Here is a 23675-nt window from a genome sequence, read left to right on the forward strand (position 1 = left end):
CGTCGGCCGGGTGCTGCAGCTGAGGCCTAGGGAGATGATCGCGGGAAAACCCATACTGCTCAATGCCTCGATCACGTCCACATTGGTGCGTTCCCTTGTTTTGTTCATGCTTCTTCTCTGCTCTTTCCTATTTCTTTGATCTGGTTCATTCATTCTGTAGGGGCTTAGGAGGTATAAGTCCCGACCGCACCTTCCCAAGGGACCGGAGGGTGTGGCTCGGCAGATCGCTTAGAAGAAGGTGGCCGAGGCTCGGAAGAAGAAAAAGAATAAGGAGATCCTACGGAAGCAGGAGAAGGAGCAGGAGATCGTCCGGCGCACGAGGGCTGGGGGACGAAGGAGCGACGTCGAGTTGGAACTCACATCGGATGATCCTATAGATCCGGATGATATGGCCTTCTCTGACGAGGAGGAGAGTAGGGGGTCGTTGCGACCTCGGTGGAGCGTCGTGATACCACAACGTCGTCCACCGGTGATGAGCTGGTGACCGCGCGTCGTGCAGCGGACCCCTTGTCAAGGAAGCGCGCAGCGAGCACAGATGTCATTGGTGAGCGGGCGTCGAAGCGGACGCGGTCACCGCGCCCCTTGACAGCGTCATCGGCCCCGTCCCCACCTATTGTGGATGTGGCAGAGCAAGATGGGCGGTCTGCTGAGGAGCGGACTGGAGCACGTGTGCCGTGTGAGTCGCAGTTAGAGGATACTATGCCTGTTGCTTTGGTCGAGGATTCCTGAGCCGGGGGTCGGGATGACCTGCAGGCCAGGCAGGAGTCGGTAGGGACGTCTTTGCCCCTACTGAAGTAAAGGAGCGCAGGTCATGGTCCGGAAGCGATCGTCGATGCGCAGGCCCATCAACGTCGGGGTCGGCCTTCAGAATTGTGTCGCTCGCCACCCGGTATGCCTTTCTCCATTTCCTTTTGGTTTTTTGCTGGTTGAGCTTTTTGTTGGAGTGTGACTGACCCGTACCTTCCGTCGGTGGCCTGGGGATGCCGGGGATGAGTATTGCCCCAACTGCCGTACAGGAGATCTGGAAGCTCATTCTATAGCGTGTCGCGATGGCAAGACCTTCTGTTTCGGGGATGGTGCCCCCTGGTTCGGCTGTTGATGAGGCGGCAGCTGTGGCGTCAGTGTTGCCGGTGATCCAGGTGCCGATGGCGATGGTGGTGTCGGAGGTGACTCTCGCGGCTTCACCTCCACCGGTTGTGGTGGAAGAGGCGAGGGGTACCGAGCTCCCTGCCTTACCAGGTGGAGGGTCGCGCGGCTCACCCTTGACGTTGGAGCCAAAGGCGTCGGGGGAAGACATGGCCGGGATAGGGTCAGGACACCCGGCGGTGGCCTAGGCCAATGAGGTGGTGGAGATCCTGTCTGACGACAAGGCAGATGTCACGGCGGAGCCGTTGGTGCCATTGCGGCAACCCGCCGGTGATGTCACGGTGGAGCCATCGGTGCCGTCACAGGGCCTGGCGGTGGTCCAGTCAGTGGCTGGGACCTCTGGTGGGCCGGTGGTGTCGCCGTGGGACCTGGTGGTGGTACAGTTAGAGGCTAGGCCCTCTGGCGAGGTGCCGGGGGGTGACCTAGAGTGGCCCTGCCCTAAGCACCCAGCGAACACGTGGTTCGTCCTCTGGGACTCCGGGGAGCATTAGCTCTAGGACATCTTTGGGGGCAAGGGCATGTCGCGGTACCAGAACTCACCAAGCTGACTGTGCAGCTTGAAAACGCCCGGAAGCAGGCTCTGTTTGCCCAGCAGTTGGTTGAGGGTGACATGCAGCTCACGGCGGAGGTGAGTTTTTGGTACTTGTCCTTTACCCTTTGAATCCCTTGTCGGTTGTTTTTAGCGTGCTTACCTTTCATAGGAGATAAGGAAGACATCGTCCCACAAATCCCACTTCCTCCAGTCAGAATATGCCCGGGTGGCCGAGCTCGAGCGTCGGGTGGAGTTCGCCTGCCGTGAGTCCCGGGACCGGGTGGCCGAGGCGGCCGCGGCACGTGCGGAGGGGCAGCGTGCGGAGGAGTGGGCGACTGCGACTAAGCAAGGGCTCGAGGCGGCAAGGGCCCATCAGGCGGAGATTGAGGCGGAGTTGCAGGCGTCCCCGGCGAACACCGAGGTGACGCTTCGGGAAGCTTTGGCGGCCCTTGATCCGGAGCGCGCTGCCCTAGAGTCGGTGGAGAAGGCCCTAGAGGTGGAGCGGAGGGCCCGATCAGAGGGGGATCGAGAGGTGCTCGCGCTCCGGGGCTGGATGATGGAGACAGAGGACGCGAGTGCCCGGCTGCGTGAGCAGGTGGCCTAGCTGCGCTAGTAGGTGGCTCACCAGGTGGAGGATCTCTCCACCCTTGAGGCTTCTCACGTCGGTACGTACCTTTTTTGTTTTCTTGTTGTGTTGGCTTTTCCCTCAGCCTATTTCTGAGCTCGTTGCTCTTCTCGCAGAGCTAGGCAGAAAAGTGGAGGTGCTGGAGCGGGACCTGGAGACGACCAAGGCGATGCTTGGCTGGAATACGGAGGAGCTGGCCAAGTCCCGTGAGGAGCGTCGTGCTCTTGAGGGGGATTTTGACCAGATTCGCAACGTTGCCTAGCATGTCATCTCGGAGATCTTTGGGTCAGTGCCGAGCACCAGCGCACCCGCTGTCCAGCTGGCGGAGGTCCCGGGGGAGGTCTGGGATCTTATCAGGTCCGAGCTGTTCTACGGAGCATCGGGGGTGCTGACTGCGGTGGGAATGCACCATCCACACCTAGACTTCGCCACCATCTATAGTGGATACGCTGAAGGCATGAGCATGGTGGACATCCAGTCGATCGGGGAGAGCTTGCTGCTGCACGCGCGGTCGGTGGCAGACCAAGTCTCCACCAAGTGGGTGATGGACGTCCACCGTGAAGACCTAGCCAAAAGCGCGCGTGGAGAGGATGCTGCAGAGCTTTCGGATGGCGAAGAGCCTGGGTCGGAGGTGAATGTCACCCTGGTCTTGGTCGAGCCGGATGCCGTGCCATCGGGAAGTGAGCAGCTTGCGCCTTCATCGGTTGCACTGTTGTCGAATGTCACTGGGCTGGCCCAGTAGCATGTAAAAATAATAGTAGTTTAGTGGAAGTTGATAGTTTTAAGTTTGTGGGGGAAGCCCTCGTATAAAACATTCGTGTGCTCAACAGTTTTAATGGTATTTTGTTTTCTGTGATGGAGTTACTCCGTTCGGGGAAGCTTGTTCCCTTTCGTTCCTTAGTTTTCCCTTAGCATAATTTTGTTTTTTAGTTCTTTCTTTCTCGTACCTACCCGTTTGTTTCGTAGGTTGCGACCTTGTGAGCCCCGGGCGTGGCCTACGAGGCTTCAGCTGTTCATAACCGTAGGAAAGAGCGGAGTGTGATCAGTCAGAACTTTTAAAGCAAAGCTACGTAAGATAAATTAAAGGAATGAACTACCCCTTCATTAGGGTAGGAAGGAATTTCTCCATACGACAATAAACAATATAGAGAGGTAGTAGTGCCCCCTAGTGGAGCCCCTGAGCGCCCTGAGCCAAAAAGCGTTCGAGTCGGGGTGCTCTTACAGGAGCGTACGTTAAGTAAATAATGGTAAGACTGAAACTTAGGGGAAAAGAAAACAACATAGCTGTTCCAAGGTGCTTGGTGAGAGCGTCGTCATCGTTATCCTTCAGTCAGTAGGCGTTCGGTCGGATCGCTTCAGTCGTCTGGATCCTTGTTCGCTGCGCCCCCTTCTTCGGCCGCTGCCTCCTCTCCTTCTTCTTGGCCTGCCAGCCTACCTCAGCAGACGCTTGAGGAACAGACAGTCCTTGTAGAGGTGGTTCACGGGGTAGTCATGGTTGGTGCATGGACTCTCCATGAGCTCGTGGAAGTGGCCAGAGGGGCCCTGCTGGGGCGGTGTGCCCGCATGATCGGCCATGGTGACCAACGTGGAGTTGGCCGGTTGGAGGCGATGCTTTCTATTCTTTTTTCCCCTCTGAGTGGAGGGGCCCTCATTTTGATCTTGGCGCTTGGCCTTTCCTTTGCCGTGGCCTCCGTTGAAGCGCGGTGGGAACGACGCTTGCTAGAGGTGTTGGGCGAAGGTCGGTGGCCCCAGGATGTTAGGGCTGGGACTCCGATCGATGCCGCACATGCCTCGGTTCGGTCCGAGGCATGTGTAGACGGGCAGTCGGTATGGAGCGGTCGTCTAGTCAAGACGAGGTGCCGTCACGGCTTCCTATGCCACACTTGGTGGTTGTGGCGGTGATAGGGCGTAGTGCCCCATCTGTTGTGTCTCTGTTCCTCGGATGGGGAGCGAGGTCGCGACTCGGCGTCGCGATATGGAGCTCTCCGCTTGTTGAATGGCGGTGGTCTCTACTAGCGCCCAGAGGTTCTGGTGGATCGCCTGTTCACAAGGGTTGTTCGGCTCAGACAAGCTGCGTAGGAGCATTGCCACGGCAGCAATGTTCTGGCTAGCCCGAGCGAACTGCGGGGGATCGGTTCCCCTATACGGGGTGTTGTGCTAGACCCGACGGGCATGACCCCAGGCACCGTTCGTCGGTCTATGCGCGTGGGGCGCAGTGTGGTGCGCCGAGCGCGCTGGCGCAGTTGGTGGCTGATGCAGCCACTATCGTTGTAGATCCTCCCCATGCTCGCGCGTGAGCTTGGGGTCTCCACATGAGGGCCCTGAGGGGCGTGAGTCTGTGCAGTCTCATTACCCCTGGCGGCTATTCTAGAGCGTCTGTCATAGCGCACTCACAGGACAGACGGTGGCTTGGTGCCACATCGCTGATGCTGGAGTCATCACTTCCGATGTCGTCGTCCATGAAGTCGAGACAGCTAGGACCGTAGCCCGCCATCCCCATGAGTTTAGACGTGAGAGGGGGTGACGCCGGCATGCGCCGGTGCCCTCGGGCGTATGCGTCTGCGAGAGACACGAGGCCATAGGGGAACCGGCCATATGGCGGCTGCGACGGGGACAATGGTAATCCATCGGGTATTTGGCAGAAAATAGAACATATTAAGTAAATAACATCATGTATATTACTCATAGTGGGGTTTGAGCAGAGAGTTTGCTTGGAATGAAGCATAGATGTCACACCGTCGATGTCGCGCATCCCAGAGTCGATGGAGGGCGCCCCTTCGATGGGTGCCAGAACGTGCGCCTCCTCGCGGAGGTGGAGTACGCCGAGCCGGTCGGCGACGAAGCCTAGGCTTCCGAAGCAGAAGGCCTGGGAAGGCTCGAAGATGGGTGGAACCCGCATCCCGGCGGGTGAGAGTGCAGGAAATTCCATCGAGCCAAAGCGAATTGTATCGCCCGAGCCTGCCATGGCGGAGGTGGCGGAAAAATGGGCCATCCGATTACCAAAAAAGTGTTGAACGTACAGCGTCTTCCCCACGGACGACGCCAACTGTCGGTGCAGAAAGTGACCAACTAGTAAATATTTGTAGTTTTGCTGTACGTTGTGATCGGAGGTGGCCTAGCACTCAATGACATAGGATTTATACTGGTTCAGGCAACGTGCCCTACGTCCAGTGTGGGTCGATCGATGACTTTATTCCCGAGCCTAGGTGCTCGAAGTCTATAGTGGGGTTACAAACGAGAGAGAGAGGTGGGGTGTCCGGTCGGTCCGGTCGGAAGGGCCGAGATCGACAGGAGCTATGCTATGAATGAAGTGTCCAAGCGTGAGCTTGAGGGGTTGCGAGTTATCGATCTAATGAACCTGAACTTGAAGAAGTCGACTTGGGTTCACCTCCCTTGTTTGGAGGGAGCACATCCCCTTTTATAGAAGAAGGGGATGGCTTTACAAGTGAGAGGGAGATAGAGTACGGACGTTTCTAAGCCTTGTTGCCCACGCCAACGGGGACAGGATAATGGTGGGCGCCCATAATACTGTTGATGTCACTGTAGAATGTCAGGTACATGTGGGAGGTTGAGCTGCTTTCTTCAAGACTAGAGGACGTTGATACCTGCAAAAATGTTGTCTCACCGACTGGAGGCATGACTTTACCATGTTCACCCGGTACGGTGAATTTCGGTGCCCACAATACTGTTGGTGCCCAGAGGCACATGGGGGGTCTTACCGTACGGGTGTTTTGACCGGCGCCTACAATACTATAAAGGTAAATGTCGGCGCCTACAATACTGTTTGTGGCAGGGCGGTTGTAAAGTACTGTTCCGTAGGGCATGGTCCCTGGTACCGTGGTTTGACTTGTGAGCCCCGTCTTGCCTTCCTTCGTACGCCTTCTGGTTCTTTTCGAGCGGGCATCCCCGGTCGGATGGCCCCAGTTGGTTCTGGCACGCCAATCGGAGAACAGCGATAGGCAGCGTTTTCTATGAACCCCGGTCGGAGACACGGGGTCAGAGTCGGAGGCGGTCCTCAGGTCAGGCTTTCTGAGTGGAGGCTATGCGGAGGCGGCCGGGGCCTGACGCTAGCACTCCGATCAGAGAGGCCTTTCAGAGTTGGCCTGAGCCTAAGCTAGTGCTCCGGTCGGAAAGATGGGCCGAAGGCGGCCAGGGCCTAAAGCGAGTGCTCCGGTCTGTTGAATTTTAGACTCTCGGGCCGGTCCAGGAGAGAAAAAAGGCTGTCCTCCTAGGCCGAGCCTGGCATGGAAGCCGGTCCCCGAGGGACCTCGGGTTTATGAACCCGATAGTATGTTTTGCAGAGGCAAATAAGTTAGGTCATGGTAATGGAGATCGATTGAGCTATCATGGTGGTCATGCCCCTATGATGGAAATCGTTTTGGTTTTCAAAGGATGGATGACAAGGTTAAGGATGGACTAGTTCTAAGTGTCAATTGGAGTTGAAGAGACACTTAGAGTAGTTTAGGACTTTGTTTTTCCTTTGGCCATACTATTAAGGGGGGTATGGATGGGTAGCTTGACCTAGGTGAGTCTAGTGAGTTAGGTGTGGTGCACACTTGCTAAACCTAGCACTAGGTAGCTCCTAAAAAAGCCCTTAGATCCATTGGAGCAATCTTCATTGACGTTTGATCAAAAGTTAGAAGTGAATGGAGGGTCAAATGTTGACCGAACGCTGGCTTCGGTGTGATCGGACACTGGCGTAGAGTCCGGTCAGTTCATTTGATCAAGGTGAAGTCGTCTGGAAGTGACCGGACGCTGAGAGGTGAATTGATCGGATGCTGAGGGCCAGCATTCGGTCGACTCCAGTAAGGTTCTAGAGAGGGAAAATCACGACCGGACACGTCCGATCAGTGCTGACCGTATGCTGTCCAGCATCCGGTCACCATTTGATCACTGGAATTCGGGTGAACTGACCGGAGCGTCCGGTCAACATGACCGGAGCGTCCGGTTACCTCGCAGAGGCACATAACGGTTTGTTTTTCAGCCCATGTTATAAATACTTCCTCCATTCGTGTGTGGGGGTACTTTTGCTCATTCCAACAGCTGAGAAACATCTTTGTGAGTGCGAAGAAGAGCAAGGTCCTAGTGAGGTGATTGAGATTTGAGAATCCCAAAGAGAGCCCTCATTAATGAGATCAAGAGTAGCAAAGTGTGCATCCACCCTTCTCATTAGGCTTGTCGTGGTCAAGTGAGAGTTCGTGCTTGTTACTCTTGGTGATCGCCATCACCTAGACAGCTTGGTGGTGATTGGGAGCTTGGCGATCATCTGGCAGAGCTTGTGGATGACCCAACTCAAGTTGTGAGAGGTTGTGGGTGATTCACCACGACAAAGTGTCAAAGAATCAACCCATAGAGAGCACTTGATCCTTGCGCGGAACAAGGGGGAGCTACACCCTTACGCGGGTGCTCCAACGAGGACTAGTGGGGAGTGGCGACTCTCCGATACCTCGGCAAAATATCGCCGCATTCCTCCTTCTCTCTTTACTTTGAACATTTACTTTGAGCAATTTAATACTTGTCTTTACATTCATAGAATTGCCATGCTAGAGTAGGATTGGAACTTAGGTTGCAAGACTTTTTGTGCGGTAGAACATTAGAAACACTTTCTAGGCATAAGTGGTTAATTGGGCTAACCGTAGGATTTAATTATTCTAAAGAAATTTAGAATTAGCCCAATTCACCCCCCTCTTGGGCATCTTGATTCTTTCAAGAGCTATTCGCTCCATTGGCCTTGTTCCGGGTGTCAGGGTAGACGAGACCCTTTAACTACATGAATCCACCCCCTCAGGTAACCATCTTGATTATTTGTTCCCGATACTTGTAATCCTGTAGCATTGCCGAGTTGTGAACTGATTCACTTATGCAAAGATCCATTCGCAGGAAAGAGCGGTGTACTTCTCAGGCGTGCCGAGGGGTGATTGGCCGTGGGGGGTAGACGCCTAGCCACCGGCTCAACCTGAAGAAGATGCGACCAGCGCCTCATCAGAGTCCGGAGGCACAGACGCTGGTTGGATGGAGAGTTCTCCCCTAGTGTCGGAGAAGATCCGGGGGAAAAGGGCAGCGGCAGACGAGCTATCCTAGAAGAAGAGAAAAACGACGAGTGCTGCTCCCCTCAAGCCGGGCGGCATCTCGCTTGGCGGGGACCAGACCACTCAGACGCGGAGCGCTGCGATGTCCGAGTGGTCGGATGACGACGAAGTGCCCGTGGCTCCTCCACCGAGCACGAAGGCGCCTCCACACAACACGTGCACGTAGGTACGATCGAAGAGAGGCAAAGAAGTCCCCGAGCAGCGAGCGACAGGATTCCCTGAGTAGCAGGCGATGGGAGTCCCCGAGCTACAGGCAAAGGGAAACCCAAAGCGACGAGCGGTGGAAGTCCCAGAGCGGTGGGCGGAGGAGAGGCCGACGGTGGAGAAGGTGGGACCTCCACCCTAGAGCATGGGAGTTGACCCCATGGCCATGGCTGGGGGCTTGGGTAGGAATCGCCGGTTCAAGAAATTGTACCGGCAGACCAAACCGTAAGTATCCCTGACTTGGAGTTACTTTGCTATTGTTCCTTAGCTTCTTTGGTGACTAATGAGCTGATCTGATATAGTGCGAAGCATGCGGAGGATCCAACCCTACCCATCTAGACTATCAAGCAACCAAAGGCTGGTCCGAGAGCGGAGGAGGTGGCGGTAGACCCCATTTTTGGAGTACCCGGGCGCTCGGCGGTCTGCGAAGGAGTCAACCGCCGCTACTGGTGAACTTGATGGCGGTGAACAGTGGGCGCCACAATGGATGGGTTGGCGATGGTGCCCGGGGCAACGGCGGAAGCCACCGGGTCTTCAATGGCAAATGCGGGAGATGCAGATGCCGCACCTAAGTCTAGGGCGGCGAAGCCGATCATGCCCAAGAAACAGACGGCGCCCCCGAGGCGTCACAGAGCATGGGCAGACCCGCTGTCCGGCCACGGACCCCCTCGGTGGTGCCTCCAGCCGCGGTGGAGGAGGATGAGGTGGAAGAGATTGAACGTGAGGAGTCTTGACCCTAGGCCATCCGAATCCTCTGCAAATGCGGCGACGAGGTGGTGGTTGTCGAGGAGGACACCACTAGGGAGATGAGGAGACTGAAGTCCACCCTTGCTAGAGTGATGAAGCAAATCGAGGTCAGTACTATATCTAGAATCCTCGTCTTTGATGTTGGAGATCGAAGTTCGTTATTGCCATTGTGCGCTTGCAGGGGATAACTCAAACCACCGAGCAGCTCCACCAGCTGATCAAAAGGATGACACCCCTCGCCGAGGAAAATGAAAAACTCAAGGAGGCGATCGACCTCATGGAGAGAAACATCTAGAGGGCCCAGCGTGAGCGAGACCTTGCTGAGTCCAACTCACGGGACCTTGAGTACCAGAAGGGCGTCTTATCCGAGCAGCTAGCGGCTACATCCAAGCAGCTCAGTGGCAAGTCCAAGTAGCTGGCCACTATCTCTGAGCAACTGAGGGGTGCTTCTGAGCCGTTGGAGCAGCTGTGGAAAGTCTTCGAGCAGAAGAAAGGTATGTCCGATCAGTGAAATTGCTTGGCATTGCTAAAGTATCATTATTACTGACAACTGTTGTGCTTGTAGAGCAAGATGCGAAGCTCAGCCAACTATGCCAGGCCGTCAAGCAACTCTGAGAGGAGAAGGTGAAGGAGTCTGGGCGAGCAGACAAACTGGCCGGGGAGCTGAAAGGTGAGTCCTTCCTGGTCAGAGTTACTGTTGAAGTAGTTTCCTTGCTTGATGGAATCTTATAATGCTTGCAGACTACCATCAGAGGGTTAAGGCACAGTTTGATGTGCTGGTGCAGGAGGCCAGGACCCAATGGGAGAAGTTCGACGCCGTAGTCATCGGAGTTAAACTAGTGCTCGACTACGTTGACCTAGAGGTAGCTCCTCAGAACGAGTGTAGGCCGCTGCGCTCAGACACTATCATCCAGAGGTGCAAGGTGGCGTGGGAGAGCTTCAAGAGCTTCAACGATGACGCCATTATTACCACCATTACGCATGCCCTTGCGGTGGTTCGGTCCCACTATCAATCTGTTGACCTTCAGGCAATAGGGGCCAGATTTGCCGAAGGGATGGGCGAGGTGGAGACCCAGCAGCTGGAGGATGAAGTGGAAGACACGGCAAAAAAGCTGGCTGGCGACATAGACCTATTCGGCGAGACGGACGGCGATGGTGGAGCTCAGTGATTTGCTCAAATAATATTATCTATAACATCTGGAGAGGGTAGTTAGAGTGCGCGGGAGCGTAGAGAACATTTATGTAATTGTATAAATGTTATAAAGTGCATGTTTATGCAGCTTGCTGGTATTTGTGGTGAAAAATCATTGCAGTAATAACACTAACACAATTATACGTAGTATAAGTAGCATCCGAGCAGTTAGTTCGTTACTGAACTCTTTGGCCTTAGCTATCCCATAGTCCATAACGTCGAGCGCAGAGCCCATGCACGTGTAGGAGGAACAAGCGTCACCAAGGAACCGCAGCTGACTACCCATAACGCAGAGTGCAGAGCCCATAACACGTGTAGGGAGAGATCGGAGACTGGGTCTTCTCCATAGAGCATAGAGCGAAAAGTGTGCTGCTCGGCGGTTGGCGAAATAACTTGGAGATAAACGTAATATAAATGGCGTCCGAGCAGTTAGTTCTTTACTGAACTCTTGGCCTTGGCTAGCCCATAGACCATAACATCGAGCGAAGAGCCTGTGCACATGTAGGAGGAATAGGCGTGACCAAGGAACCATAGCCAACCACCCATAACACAGACCGCGGAGCTCGTAGCATGTGTAGGGAGAGATTGGCGCAGAATTGATCTGCACTAGCTCAAGGAGCTCTTCGACTCCATCAGCGTTGATGATCCACAAGATCAATCCGACCATGAAGACCTGGTCGGGCTGTGGGAGGGACAAAGAGCCTATGGAAAAAGCCATCTTGTTCGATAAGGAAACAACACGCAGTCCCCTACCTAGCGCGTCAACTGTCGATAGAATATCATCGGTAGTCCTCCGAGGGGTATCCCACGAAGGTAGATTGATCTGAGAGATAACCGGAAAGTAATAATAGATTACAGGAATCTTGGGATCATACGTATCCTAACACATCTCATAGTATCTTTAGGATATCTTCCTGGTGTCTTGTGGGAGGCGTCGAGCAGAGTCATGCCCTGCAAGGCTTCGTCTTGTGGATTGGGCCGCCACTAGGGGCGCAGCCCATATGGTCTGCCGTGGGTATCTGGGGTCATACCCCCCACAACACAGCCCGATGATCAGCGGGCCTGGGCTGGCCCGGCCCAATGGACCAGGCCTAAAAGGTCCTTGTGTGGTTTTGGTAATTGAGTGACAACCTAGGGGGACTAATTGTGTTTATGTGAGATACACAGGTGATTAGTCCATAGGTACATATATGTGAGCAACATATGCCATGAAGGTGAAAATGGCTTGGAGATGTTGCAATGCTCACACATATGATGATGAAGGATCTCATTGCACATGAGACATGACATTGAGCCATGTGATCAAGGTGGAGAAGATCAAGACAAGACTTGGCTTGATGGACTGGTTGCAAGCATGAAGGGCAAGTCGGAGGCTTTGGAGCAATGGACCGCGTGGCGGTGAAGCTTGAGCAAGACTTGGCGCCAATGGACAAAGGCAATGGTGAAAAGCAAGTGAAGTCAAGATCAATGAACCAATATGATCACGTGATGATATGAAGTGGATCATATCATTGTTGATCATGTTGGTGCATGTGTTGCATCGACATTGGAGGAGATGGAATGGAATGCGCAAGGCAAAGGTATAACCTAGGGCATTTCATTTCACCGGTCATAAGTGTGTAGAGAAGTTGATGACTGGGTTTAGGATAGATGGCCGTACTATCAATAGGGGCAAACTTGTTTGCATATCGATCATCTAAGTGCCACTCGAGTGATCTAACTTTGCATCGTTGCTAGGATTGAGTGGCGTGGCAAGTTGAATGGCTAATCCTTTGGAAAAGGTTTGTGAAAATGCTAACACACACACATGGTGGTGTGCACTTGGTGGTGTTAGCACATTTACAAAGGAGATGAAGTTGAAGTTGATGTGGATCAACTCGGTGAAAGAACGGAGGCAAGGGTTCGAACTCCACCGGCAGAGTGTCCGCCCGTAGAGTGTGGATAGTCCAACGGTGCCACCGGTGCCCTATACAGAAAAGACTGGGTCTCATAGAGTGGACTGGACGCTGGTCACATGGTGACCGGACGCTGGGGTCCCGCGTTCGGTCAGTGGCTGCAGAGAGCGTGCAGGCATCGGTCTTCGACCGGACGCCGGCGCTGGAAGTGATCAGACGCTGACAGGGTGCGTCCGGTTAGGCTGACGTACGGTGACGTAGGTGACATAGAAAAGTTGGAGAAGGACCAGACGCTGACGCTGCGTCCGATCGTGACCGACCGGATGCGTCCGGTCGTGACTGGTACCTTACTGGAAATGACTAGATGTTGGGGTTGCTGCGTCCGGTCAGTTTGTGCAGCTGTGTCCGGTCATCACTTGACCGTTGAGATCAAGTGACTGAGGTTGAACGAAGGCAACATGTGGCGAGCATCCATTGACCGGACGCTGAGGTCCTGCATCCGGTCGATATGACCGGCGTGTTCGGTCAACTCGAAAAACGCCCAGTGAAGGGGTAATGGTTATTTTAGCCCATGGGGCTATAAATAGAAGGTGGTCTTAGCCATGGCTGGTGCTGAGCACCTCGGCGGACTTTGTGTCCATGCTTGTGAGTGCTTGGGAGCCCTCCATCTCACATATGCTTGATAGTGATCATTCGATTGTGTGAGAGAGCGATTGTAGTGCGGTTGCATTGTGAGGTTGCATCGAGTGGCACTAGGTGATCAAGTTGCAAGCCAGTGGTGCTTGTTACTCTTGGAGGTTGCCACCTCTTGGATGGCTTGGTGGTGGTCTCTGTCGAAGCCCGCAAGAAGCTTGTGCGGTGCTCCAGAGAAGAGCTTTGTGAGGGCATTGTGCTCGCCCCGCGGGAGCCACGAAGAGCAACTCTAGTTGAGCGTGTCATTGAGCTACCCTCACTTTTGTGGTAGGTTCTTGCGGTGCCCGACGTGCGGGCTTGGCAGGTGATGCCAATTAGCCACCAAACCACCAAGTGAGCGGTCGACACAATGGGGACTAGCGTGTTGGCAAGCACGTGAACCTCGGGAGAAAAATCACCGTGTCAACCTTGTTCTTCCTGTTGGTTTGCATCCTCGTTACACAAGCTTGTAATTACTTTCATATACATTGTATTTGTGTAGTTGCTCTTGTATTTAGTTAAGCTTGTGTAGCTCACTAGTTACCTTCTTGCTTGTGTAGCATAGAAGTGGCTCCCTTACGTGGATAATTTGGTTTATGTAACCTTGTTAGTCACATTGCTTAGTTTGTGTAGCTAAGTATTTGCGCTCTCTAATTTGGCATTGGTTGCCTTGTTATTGAGCATTGCTAGTGAGCATAGGTGGCTTTGTGCTTTTGCTTACTAGCATGTGTAGGAGCTCCCTTTTTGCTTAAAGTACTAGTGGCATACGTTTGTGTGATCTTGCTTCTAGAATTGGTTAGGTGAGCTCTAGCTAGCCCGGCACCTTTGTTGCTTAATTAGTGTCTTTGGAAGGTGCTAGAGAACATAAATAGAGGGGTGTAGTCTTGGCTAGACCGATAGTTTTAATTCCACACTTGTTTCGGTTAGTCGACACGATTAATTTTAGAAAGGACTATTCACCCTCTCTCTAGTCCGCCATCTCGACCTTACAAGGCCATGCCTGGGCCGCTGCTCAGGCCCGTGGGCTGGCACAGCATGGCCCGACCTGCGACGGTCAGCCCGGCAGCGGCCCGGCCAGCCGGCCTGCTAAGAGCCCAACCCCCACCCTAACTCCCCAATTAAATATATACTCTTATCCTCATAACCCTAACTCCCTTCCCATTCCCATCCAAAAGACGTAGCCGTCGGCTCACCGCCACCTCCCGTTCCCCGCACATGCGCGGACGCAACGCGACTCCGCACGCGCGCGGCGTGGACGTGGCCTTCTCCTTCCCTGCCGTTCACCTGCTTCTCTGCCCTACAGCCGCCCGCCTCCTCCTCGCGCACAAGCTGCAGAACGCCACGGCGCCCATCCACGACCTACCTCGGGCTCCTCTCCTCTCGTCCCTCCACGAGGCCGCGCCTTGGGTGCGAGCGCGGCGTGCTTGAGCTCCGCCCGCCGGCCGCCGATGCCTTGAGCTCCAGCTTCCCCGCGGCTCGTCGAATCCCCTCCATCCCCTGCTCTTCTTGTGGGATCCAACGTCGAGCGCCGCCATCGCCTCCCGCTGTCCCGCCTCGGCCGCCGTGGGAACGAGCGCGCTGGCTCCAAGCTCTGCCCCGACACCAAATCCGGCCACAAGCTCCGCCCCGATGCCATGATCTTTGGCTGGTCACTCACGCTTCCTCCCCTTCCCCCTCTCTCTGGCTGCTCGCAATTCGTCGTGGGCCTCGGGCTGGCCTGGCATGTTGAATGGGTCGTGCTTCTCGGGCTAGCCCGGCCCGAAAAAACGGCCTAGCAGGCCATGCCTGGGCCATTGGTCAGGCACGATGCCTGCCTCGACACGGCCCGGGTGGCACGGCGTGTCGTGCCGGCCCAGCCCGTTGGCCATCCATAGGATAGACAACCCAGACATAACGCATCTAAGGAGAGTCACACAAAGAGCCCTGTGGGTCACCGTTGCATAATTTTTTTCACGGTCTCCACCACCAACACGTCGTTCCTTGAGGTCTACAGCCTTCTCCACACACTTTGCCCCTCACTCCGTGTCTCTGGCTATCCCTAGCAGTCGAAACACACTTCTATGGCATAGTTCCGCTAATCCTCCAAACTCTACCACTACTCTCTTACCACCGGCACACCACGGTCAAAATGGCTTCTAGTGTTTGTAAGTGTATATCCTTAATCATAACCTAGCTAGTGTTGTTAAGCGCTTGACTGTGCATTTGTGATAAAAAAGAATCATTTGTTGAATGCCTCCAAAACACTTTTTTTTAAACATGGCAGAAACTCCGTCTCTCAACTAAGAGAGAAATGAGAGTTTACGTACAGAATGGCCGAAGGTCTAAGGGCCCCAAAGGGCACACACCGAGCTACTTTCTCCACTATGGGAGCACCGAACACACTAATTGAAATTGTTATTGAACATCCTCCCATGTAGATCGATGTCTTCTTTGGCTCTGGAGGTCACCTCCCTTGCGTCCATGGAGCTGCTCTGGAAAATCCTCCTATTCATCTCCTTCCAAATATTACAGAACGTGTAGATTACCACCCCGTTGAAGTGTTGCCGCCTTTACCTTGGGATTTTGGCAGCCACTTGTCCCACCAAGCACCAACTTTAGCTGGCTGGGTTGTCTGCTGTTAGGATTTTTTCCTTAGAAAAAAGTTGTCTGCCTCTAAAACAGTCAAAGGTTGTTTAGCTTCTCCGTTCAGTTATTGTTTTATGGGATGGCTGTTAGTTTGGATTTTTGGACTGTTACATGATTTTTACCCGGCGATATGCATCTGATGTGTGCCTAACTGCCGATATTTTGAAATTTAGAACAATCATCCGCCAATTGTTAGATTTCAGAGTGCAATGCCAAGATTATACAGGACACGTACAAATAGTAATACAAAGAAGAGTAAACATTCGTGAAAGTGGCTACTGGAACAGCTTCTGCCGTTATGCGTGGTGCGTGCAAGCAACGGCAGGCCGACAGTGGGTGCATGTGTCCGTTCTTTACTGTTAACCAGGCATCAGAGTGCGCTGAACCTCTCGAAACACTTCACGATTTTCTTTAACCATTTCGACACAAAACAAAAACAGACTGTTGACTGTACCACAGTAGCTACGGTCTACGGAGTAGTTCTTTTACGTTTTCCTCAACTCAAACTTCGTAAAAAAGCTAAACATCGGTGCCTGCGTGATTATTCTACCTCTCACCTTCTACGTTACTAGAAACAATCTAGAATAGCACGTAGTACAATCCAAGTTTAAGAGCGTTTGGTGCGGCTGGCTCCTCTACCGTTGAAGCTTCCCATTCGCCCTCCATTATGGTATACCGGTCCAGCTTCGTGTTTGGTCTGAGGACGACGACGACGTCTCTACTGCCAGAAAAGGTACCTGCAGGGTGCAGCATTGTTATGTATTGTACAATTGTTATATATGTATGCAGATCACCGCACACGTACGCACATTTGGTGGTATGCTGAAGCTTTCGATTTGGATGGGTCTATCTATCCATCCATCCATTAGAAAAACGGGTAGGGGCTCCCGCTGCATTCTGCTTCTGCCATGGCGTGAGTAGCTATAAAATTAGTGCCTTGTCGCTTGGTAGTGCAACCACTTCAGTTGACCTCTCTACAATGGCAGCGCAGCGCTGATGGCGCAATGCAAGCCAGCTGATTGGCAGGCACCTCACTGTTCAGTGTTCATGCGTAATTGGAGAGCGTGCAGCGTTAGGTGAGGCCGCGTAATCTAATCCCTGTGGGGATTTCTGATACACTTGGAAGGATCGTCTAGCCATAGATCTAGCATTTATATTAATATTTGGAATAAATAGCAAGTTCTAGAATATAAACTAGTATGAGATTTACAGATAGAGTGAGAGAGAGGTTGTGGAGGTGTAAACCATCGGCCGCCTTCGTAGAAGACGAGCTTGCCATGGCATCCTTGTCGGTGACGCGGTGAGGTGACGCAGTGGCGGCGGTGGTCGGTGGTGGTCTTTCCGTCGCTGGCAACACCCCCTCACTAGATCGGCTTAGGGTTTAGGAACGGTAGGTGGGACGTCTGGCGGCTCCCACCTTCCTTTTTATGGCACAGTGTGACAGAGGGCCACCAACCATGGAGCGGTTGGGCGCCCCCGATCAGAGGCCAATTGGTGGAGATCAATCTAACATTCTTCCCCTTGATCTCACCTTATGACTTAAACTTAACTTACTTATTTTATCTTGTTCCTATTCTATCACAGATCAGTGCATAGAGCGTGCCTCATCGTCACGATCAGTTGCCATTAGATTAAATAGCTGCAATGCACCTTTCTATTTTGAAACAGATTCTCAACTAGGTCCTTATTGTCCATGAATCATAGGCTTTTCCTTAAACTCATGCCGACTAAGTGTTCTCTGAACACGCTGGGTGGTAAGCCTTTTGTAAGCGGATCCACGAGCATCTTTTCTGTTCTTATATGTTCAAGACTAATTATATGATCCGGACTTTATCTTTCACAACATAATACTTTATGTCAATGTGTTTGGCAGCACCACTTGAATTATTGTTGTGAGCATAACATACTGCTGGATTATTATCATAGTATAACTTGAGTGGCTTATGTACGTCGTCTACCACTTTTAACCCGAGCATGAATTTTTTCAGCCAATGTACCCTGCCCTGTGGCCTCATAACATGCTACAAACTCGACATACATTGTGGACGATGTAGTGACGGTTTGCTTTGAGCTTTTCCATGATATAGCTCCTCCTACGAGAGTGAATATGTATCCTGACGTGGACTTTCTATCATCTCCCGTATAATTAGAATCTATATACCCCTCTATATGCAGAGAATCAGATCTTCTGTATGTTAGCATGACACCCTTCGTACCTTGCAGGTAACGCATAAATTTCTTTACTAATTTCTAGTGTTCTATTCCTGGATTACTCTGATATCTACCAAGTAACCCGGTAACAAAAGCTAAGTCAGGGCAAGTACACACTTGAGCATACTGTAAACTTTCGATAGCTGAACTATATGGAACTATTTTCATTTGATCGATCTCATATTCATTCCTAGGATATTGAAATTCCCCATATCTATCGTCCTTGACTATGGGAGTAGGTGAAGACTTATAATTTTGCATATTGTATTTCTTTAGAACTTTTTCTAAGTATGTCTTTTATGATAATTGTCGGGTATCGATTTTAGGGATACCCAAAGCAAGGAGGTTAGCGCCCACGTAGACTTCCCTAGATGAAGCAAGACGTATTAAAAGGTCTCATCGACCCCAAGGCCGTGGGGGTCTCAACCAAGGCCGCGAGCTTCGTCTCGTTCGACCCCTTAGGTGCAGGCTCCGTCTCGCCCGACCCCAAAGACGCGGTTTCCACCTCGCCTGACTTCGTGGGTGCAGGCTCCGTCTCGCCCGACCCCAAGGCCACGAGGGTCTCACCCAAGGCCACGGGCCCCGTCTCGCCCGATCCCTTATGTACGGGCTCCGTCTCACCCGGCCTCAAGGGCGCGGTTTCCGTCTCATCCGACGGGGACCCGTACCATCGCCAAACACTCTAGGTCCAAGCGTATAGGCCTAGGTCAAAACTCTGACATCAGGGAAGAGACTAGCACGCCTCGATGTAACCCATGGCCATGATGGGCCATACCTAAGGATTCACATCAAGAACAACGTTGGGCGTATCGATGCTGTTCTGCCTAACCCTCGTACGAATGATGACAGGCGCGTCAGTTCACCATGACGTCTGCTGGGACGAAATGGAATGCCATGACCGACAGACGACTCCTGCACATGGCGTCAGTGACGAATAGGGCCACGACGTGGAGCCGTCCCTGTTGACATCTACAGGGTCAGCGAGACCCGCATGAAGAGGAAGAAGGACCAGGCGATCCTATAAGCCTTCTTCTCTCTCTAATTCTTCTTCTTCTCCTCTATTGTAACCCATGCTCTCCCTTCACCTATAAAAGGGGAAGCAGGGCAACCCATAAAAAGGGGATCTAGATTGGCACAAGACCGAACCACGAGATAAAAACACAAGAGCATGACACGAGCACACGGCTGAGCAGCGATCGAGCTCTCAGCACTCGTTCATTCCTTTCACCAGAGACTTGGGATCCTTTCCCTCTCTCGCCTGCTTGTAACCCCTACTACAAACCAAGTGCTGGTAACATGAGTAGCAGCAAATTGGACGTATGAATATTCCACCTGAACTAGTATAAATCCTTGTATCCTCTGAGCACACCATCCGAGCCAGACACGTAAATACAAATTTACTCGTTGGTGGTCTGAAAACACTGACAGTTGATGTGCTAGGTAGAGGTTTTTTTGTGCGTCTCGACGTCCACATCAAGCCTCAGATGGCTAGTCACAGCATCAGCTGGGTCCCGGGCACGCATGTGCGCTTCGGGAACCTAGACTTCATCATCACGATGGGGCAAGAGTTGGTGCAGGCTCCCATCGCCGTCCAACCTCTCCACTCCGCCGGCCTTGACGTGATCATTGTGGCGCTTGAGGAGCTGCGGCTGCATGCACCGGAGGCCCGTGCCCCTAGGAGCGACTAGCTCCTCAGCTTTGATTATGGGAGGCTAGAACGCCAGCTCGGCGCCTTCCTGGGACCCTGACCATCCCAGGAGGACCTTGGCCACCTCACCTTCTCGTTCACCAATGTCATGACGCAGCTTGCCGGAGGAGAGCCGCTTTCCCTAGAATACCTCATCCAGAGCGCCCTAACAGTGCTCCCATTCGATCTGCGCAACGCCGCCGAGACCGTTGGCCACCTTGTAGTGCAACGCACGCCCCCATCCCCCATGAACGACGAGTTCATGGGGATGACCGAATATGTCACGGAATCTTTCCATGACCTCCTCATAGGAGAATCAGAGTCGCCCTCCAACTTTGACTCCAGCAGGGAGAGCCATCACCCCTCTCGTGAATGTTTCATGGCAGGTACCCTCAAAGGGTACATCGAAAGCATCCACGAGGGAGAGGCTACCCCAATGAATAGCTTCGACGACGAGGTTAAGGGGGATGCAGGGGTCCCACATCACCTATGGGTAGAGCAGTTGAAGGCCCGACACCAACAGCTCAAGGAAGCATGACTCCAGCTTGAGCAGGAACATGCGGAGCTCGAACGAGAGATCGAGCGCCATGGAGATGGTGGCCGTGCGTGTGCCATCACCCACAACGTGAACCAGAGTATCATCGAGGACGATGATGCCCTCCCACACTTCACTCGGGCAAGCCAGAACATCACTGCTGTGGTAGCCTTGCTCTGGGGGCTTTCGGGGCCCACGACACCCAAGGATCATCGGGCCCATCGCGAGATTCACACACTACTCGAGCATTCGGCAGCGCAACAGGCCGAGAGCTCACTGTCTCCATGATGCGAGCTCGATGCTAGCCAGCGCGTGCCCTCAGAGCAACCCAACACGGACATGTCAGTCCACCAGGCATAGCAAGGCAGCAGGCCACGCGCCGTGGTCCCGATGCTTGAACGTATCGGCCTTCACCATGACGCGCGCAACACCCTCGACACCCGCAGGTGTACCCACAGTGATGCGAGGGAGGAGGCTAGCCATGTCTACCACCCTCGTCGTGATGGACCCTACGACAGCGGCGAAGACTGAAGCCCAAGCCCTGACTTGCTGGGACCTCAGGCCTTTGGCCGACACAACCTCAACACCGCCTTCCCACTGCGGTACCCGACCGTCGACCAACATCCCAAAATACGCTGAGGAAACGAACCCCGAACTGTGGCTCAAGGATTATCAGCTTGCTTGCCAAACCAATGGAGTGAATAATGATGATTTCATTATCTGCAACCTTCCATTGTTCCTGCCCGATTTGGCACGAATGTGGTTGGAACACCTTCCACCCAACCGAATCCAAAGCTGGGCGGACCTAAAAGAGATATTCGTGGGAAACTTATAGGGCACATACATGCATCCTAGGAACCCATGGGATCTCAAAAACTACCGATAGAAGTCCGAGGAAACTCTTTATGGGTGCATCCAATGCTTCTCCCGGTAATGCAACGAGTTGCCCAACGTCGCCGACGTCGACGTCATGGGAGCTTTCCTATCTAGGATCACCTATGAGTCCCTGGTTCACAAGCTGGGACATAAGGGCCCACGAACACCAAGGAGCTCCTCGACATCGCCACTAGCCACACCTCAGGCGAGGAGGCAGTCGGGTTGATTTTTGACCGCCTCAATGGCAAGGCAAAGTAGGATGAGGATGTCGGCGAAGGCACCTCCAACCGTCCCACCAAAAAGAAGAACAAGCAGTGGCGCGAGGGCTCGCTCATGGCCACCACCGACTGCAAAGGGGTTCAGAAGCCCGCCGAGGGTACCCTAGACCACTTTGAGAAGCTGCTCGAAGGACCATGCCCGAACCATGCTTTCCCCATCAAGCACTTATACAAGGACTGAGTACTCATGAAGCGGTTCTTGTCCAGAGGCTCCAACAAGGGGGAGCATAGGAAGGAGCCAAAGCCGACCACATATGATGTTGAGGGAAAGGACGATGGATTTCTAGCGCTGGATGGCTACCTCATGATCTTCGGAGGGTCGGCGACCTATGACTCCAAGCGCTGCTAGAAACTTGCACGCCGTGAGGTCTATATGGCCGAGCCAGCCACGCCTAACTTCCTCCAATGGTCAGAGTCTGCTATAACCTTTGATCGGACCGACCACTCAAAAAGCATCCCACGGCTGGGAAGATATCTGCTCGTGGTCGACCTAATCATCAGCACAAAGTGGCTCACCAAAGTGCTGATGGATGGAGGCAGCAGCCTCAACATCATGTACGCTGAAATGCTCGACGCCATGGGCATTGACCGAGCACGCATCCGCCCGCCGAGGCGCCTTTCCATGGCATCATGCTAGGAAAGTAGGCCATACCACTTGGGCAGATCGATCTGCCCATCATCTTCAGGGATCCAACCAATTATAGGACGGAGACCCTTACCTTCGAGGTGGTCGGGTTCCATAGAACCTACCATACCATCCTAGGACGTCCATGCTATGCGAAGTTCATGGCCATCCCTAGCAACACCTATCTGAAGTTGAAGATGCTGGCTCCACATGGGGTTATCACTATCGGCACCTCCTTCTAGCGTGCCTATTAGTGCGAGGTTGAGTGCTACGAACACGCCACGGTAGTTGTCGCCTCCAAAGAGCTCGCGGCCATTAGGGAGGAGAACGTTGAAGAAACACATGACCATAAATGGTCGGCCAGGTCTTTCGAGCCTATAGGAAAGCACGCTCCAAGGGCCCAAGGAGGTCCTCATAGACCCCAGCGGCTCTAAGGGCAAAGTGGTGCGCATTGGCACCACGCTTTCCACCGAATAGGAAAGCACGCTCGTCGACTTCCTCTGCGCCAACAGAGACATCTTTGCGTGGAGACCCTCCGATATGCCAGGCATTTTGAGAGAAGTCACCGAGCATGCCTTGAAGATCAGGCCAGGCTCCAAGCCAGTGAAGCACCGCCTATGTTGCTTCGATGAGGAGAAACATAGGGCCATCGACGAGGAGATTGTGAAGCTTTTGGCGGTCGGGTTCATCAAGGAAGTATACCACCCTGAGTGGTTAGCCAATCCCATTCTTGTATGAAAGAAAAGTGGGAAATGGAGAATGTGTGTTGACTACATAGGTCTCAACAAAGCATGTGCAAAGGATCCATTTCCTTTGCCACGCATAGACCAAATAGTCGACTCAACCTTAGGGTGTGAAACCCTTTGCTTCCTTGATGCGTACTCCGGGTACCATCAAATCGCGATGAAAGAGTCCGACCAGCTCACAACATCTTTCATCACCCTATTCGGATCATACTGCTACGTCATAATGTCGTTTGGCCTGAAGAACACGGGAGCTATGTACCAACGCTGCATGCTCAAGTGTTTCGGGGATCTCATCGGGTGGACCGTTGAGGCCTATGTGGATGACATCATGGTTAAATCTAAATGGGCTGACCAGGTCATAGCTGACCTGGAGCAGACCTTCATGAAACTACGAGCAAACGACATTAAGCTCAACCCTGAGAAGTGCATTTTTGGAGTCCCAAGGTGTATGCTACTAGGTTTTATCGTCTTCGAGCGTGGCATCGATGCCAACCCGAAGAAGATCTCGACCATCATGAGGATGGGCCTGATTTAGAACATAAAGGTGGTACAATGAGTTACAGGGTGCCTCACCATGCTCAGTCGCTTTATCTGATGCCTTGGTGAACGAGGTCTCCCCCTCTATCGGCTTCGGAAGAAGGCCAACCATTTCGAATGGATGCCCAAGGCCCAGGAGGCACTTGACATAGTCAAGCAACTTCTAACAAAGGCCTTGATCTTGGTCCCAACGACCAATGGGGAACCGCTTCTGCTCTATATTGCAACCACCATGCAAGTGATTAGTGCCGCCCCGGTGGTAGAGCGAGAAGAAGAGGGACACGCCCCCAAAGTGTAGTGTTCCGTGTACTTCATCAACGAGGTCTTGTCCGATTCTAAGGCTCACTACCCCCAAATCCAGAAGCTCCTGTATGCCGTCCTTATTGCCAAGAGGAAGTTACATCACTACTTCGAGTCACATCCTATGATGGTCGTGATGTCCTACCCTCTCGG

General features: G+C 53.1%; 1 protein-coding gene across 1 annotated transcript; it reads left to right on the plus strand.

Moving 5' to 3' along the window:
- Positions 1-1049: 1049 nt before the first annotated feature.
- Positions 1050-2565, plus strand: LOC136455514 (uncharacterized). Its single transcript, XM_066455511.1, has 4 exons — positions 1050-1166; positions 1703-1774; positions 1848-2265; positions 2420-2565. The coding sequence occupies exons 1-4, from the start codon at positions 1050-1052 to the stop codon at positions 2563-2565; spliced, it is 753 nt and encodes a 250-aa protein (XP_066311608.1).
- Positions 2566-23675: the final 21110 nt, after the last annotated feature.

This window comes from Miscanthus floridulus, chromosome 5 (assembly GCF_019320115.1).
Source record: "Miscanthus floridulus cultivar M001 chromosome 5, ASM1932011v1, whole genome shotgun sequence".
Classification (NCBI taxonomy): Eukaryota; Viridiplantae; Streptophyta; class Magnoliopsida; order Poales; family Poaceae; genus Miscanthus; species Miscanthus floridulus.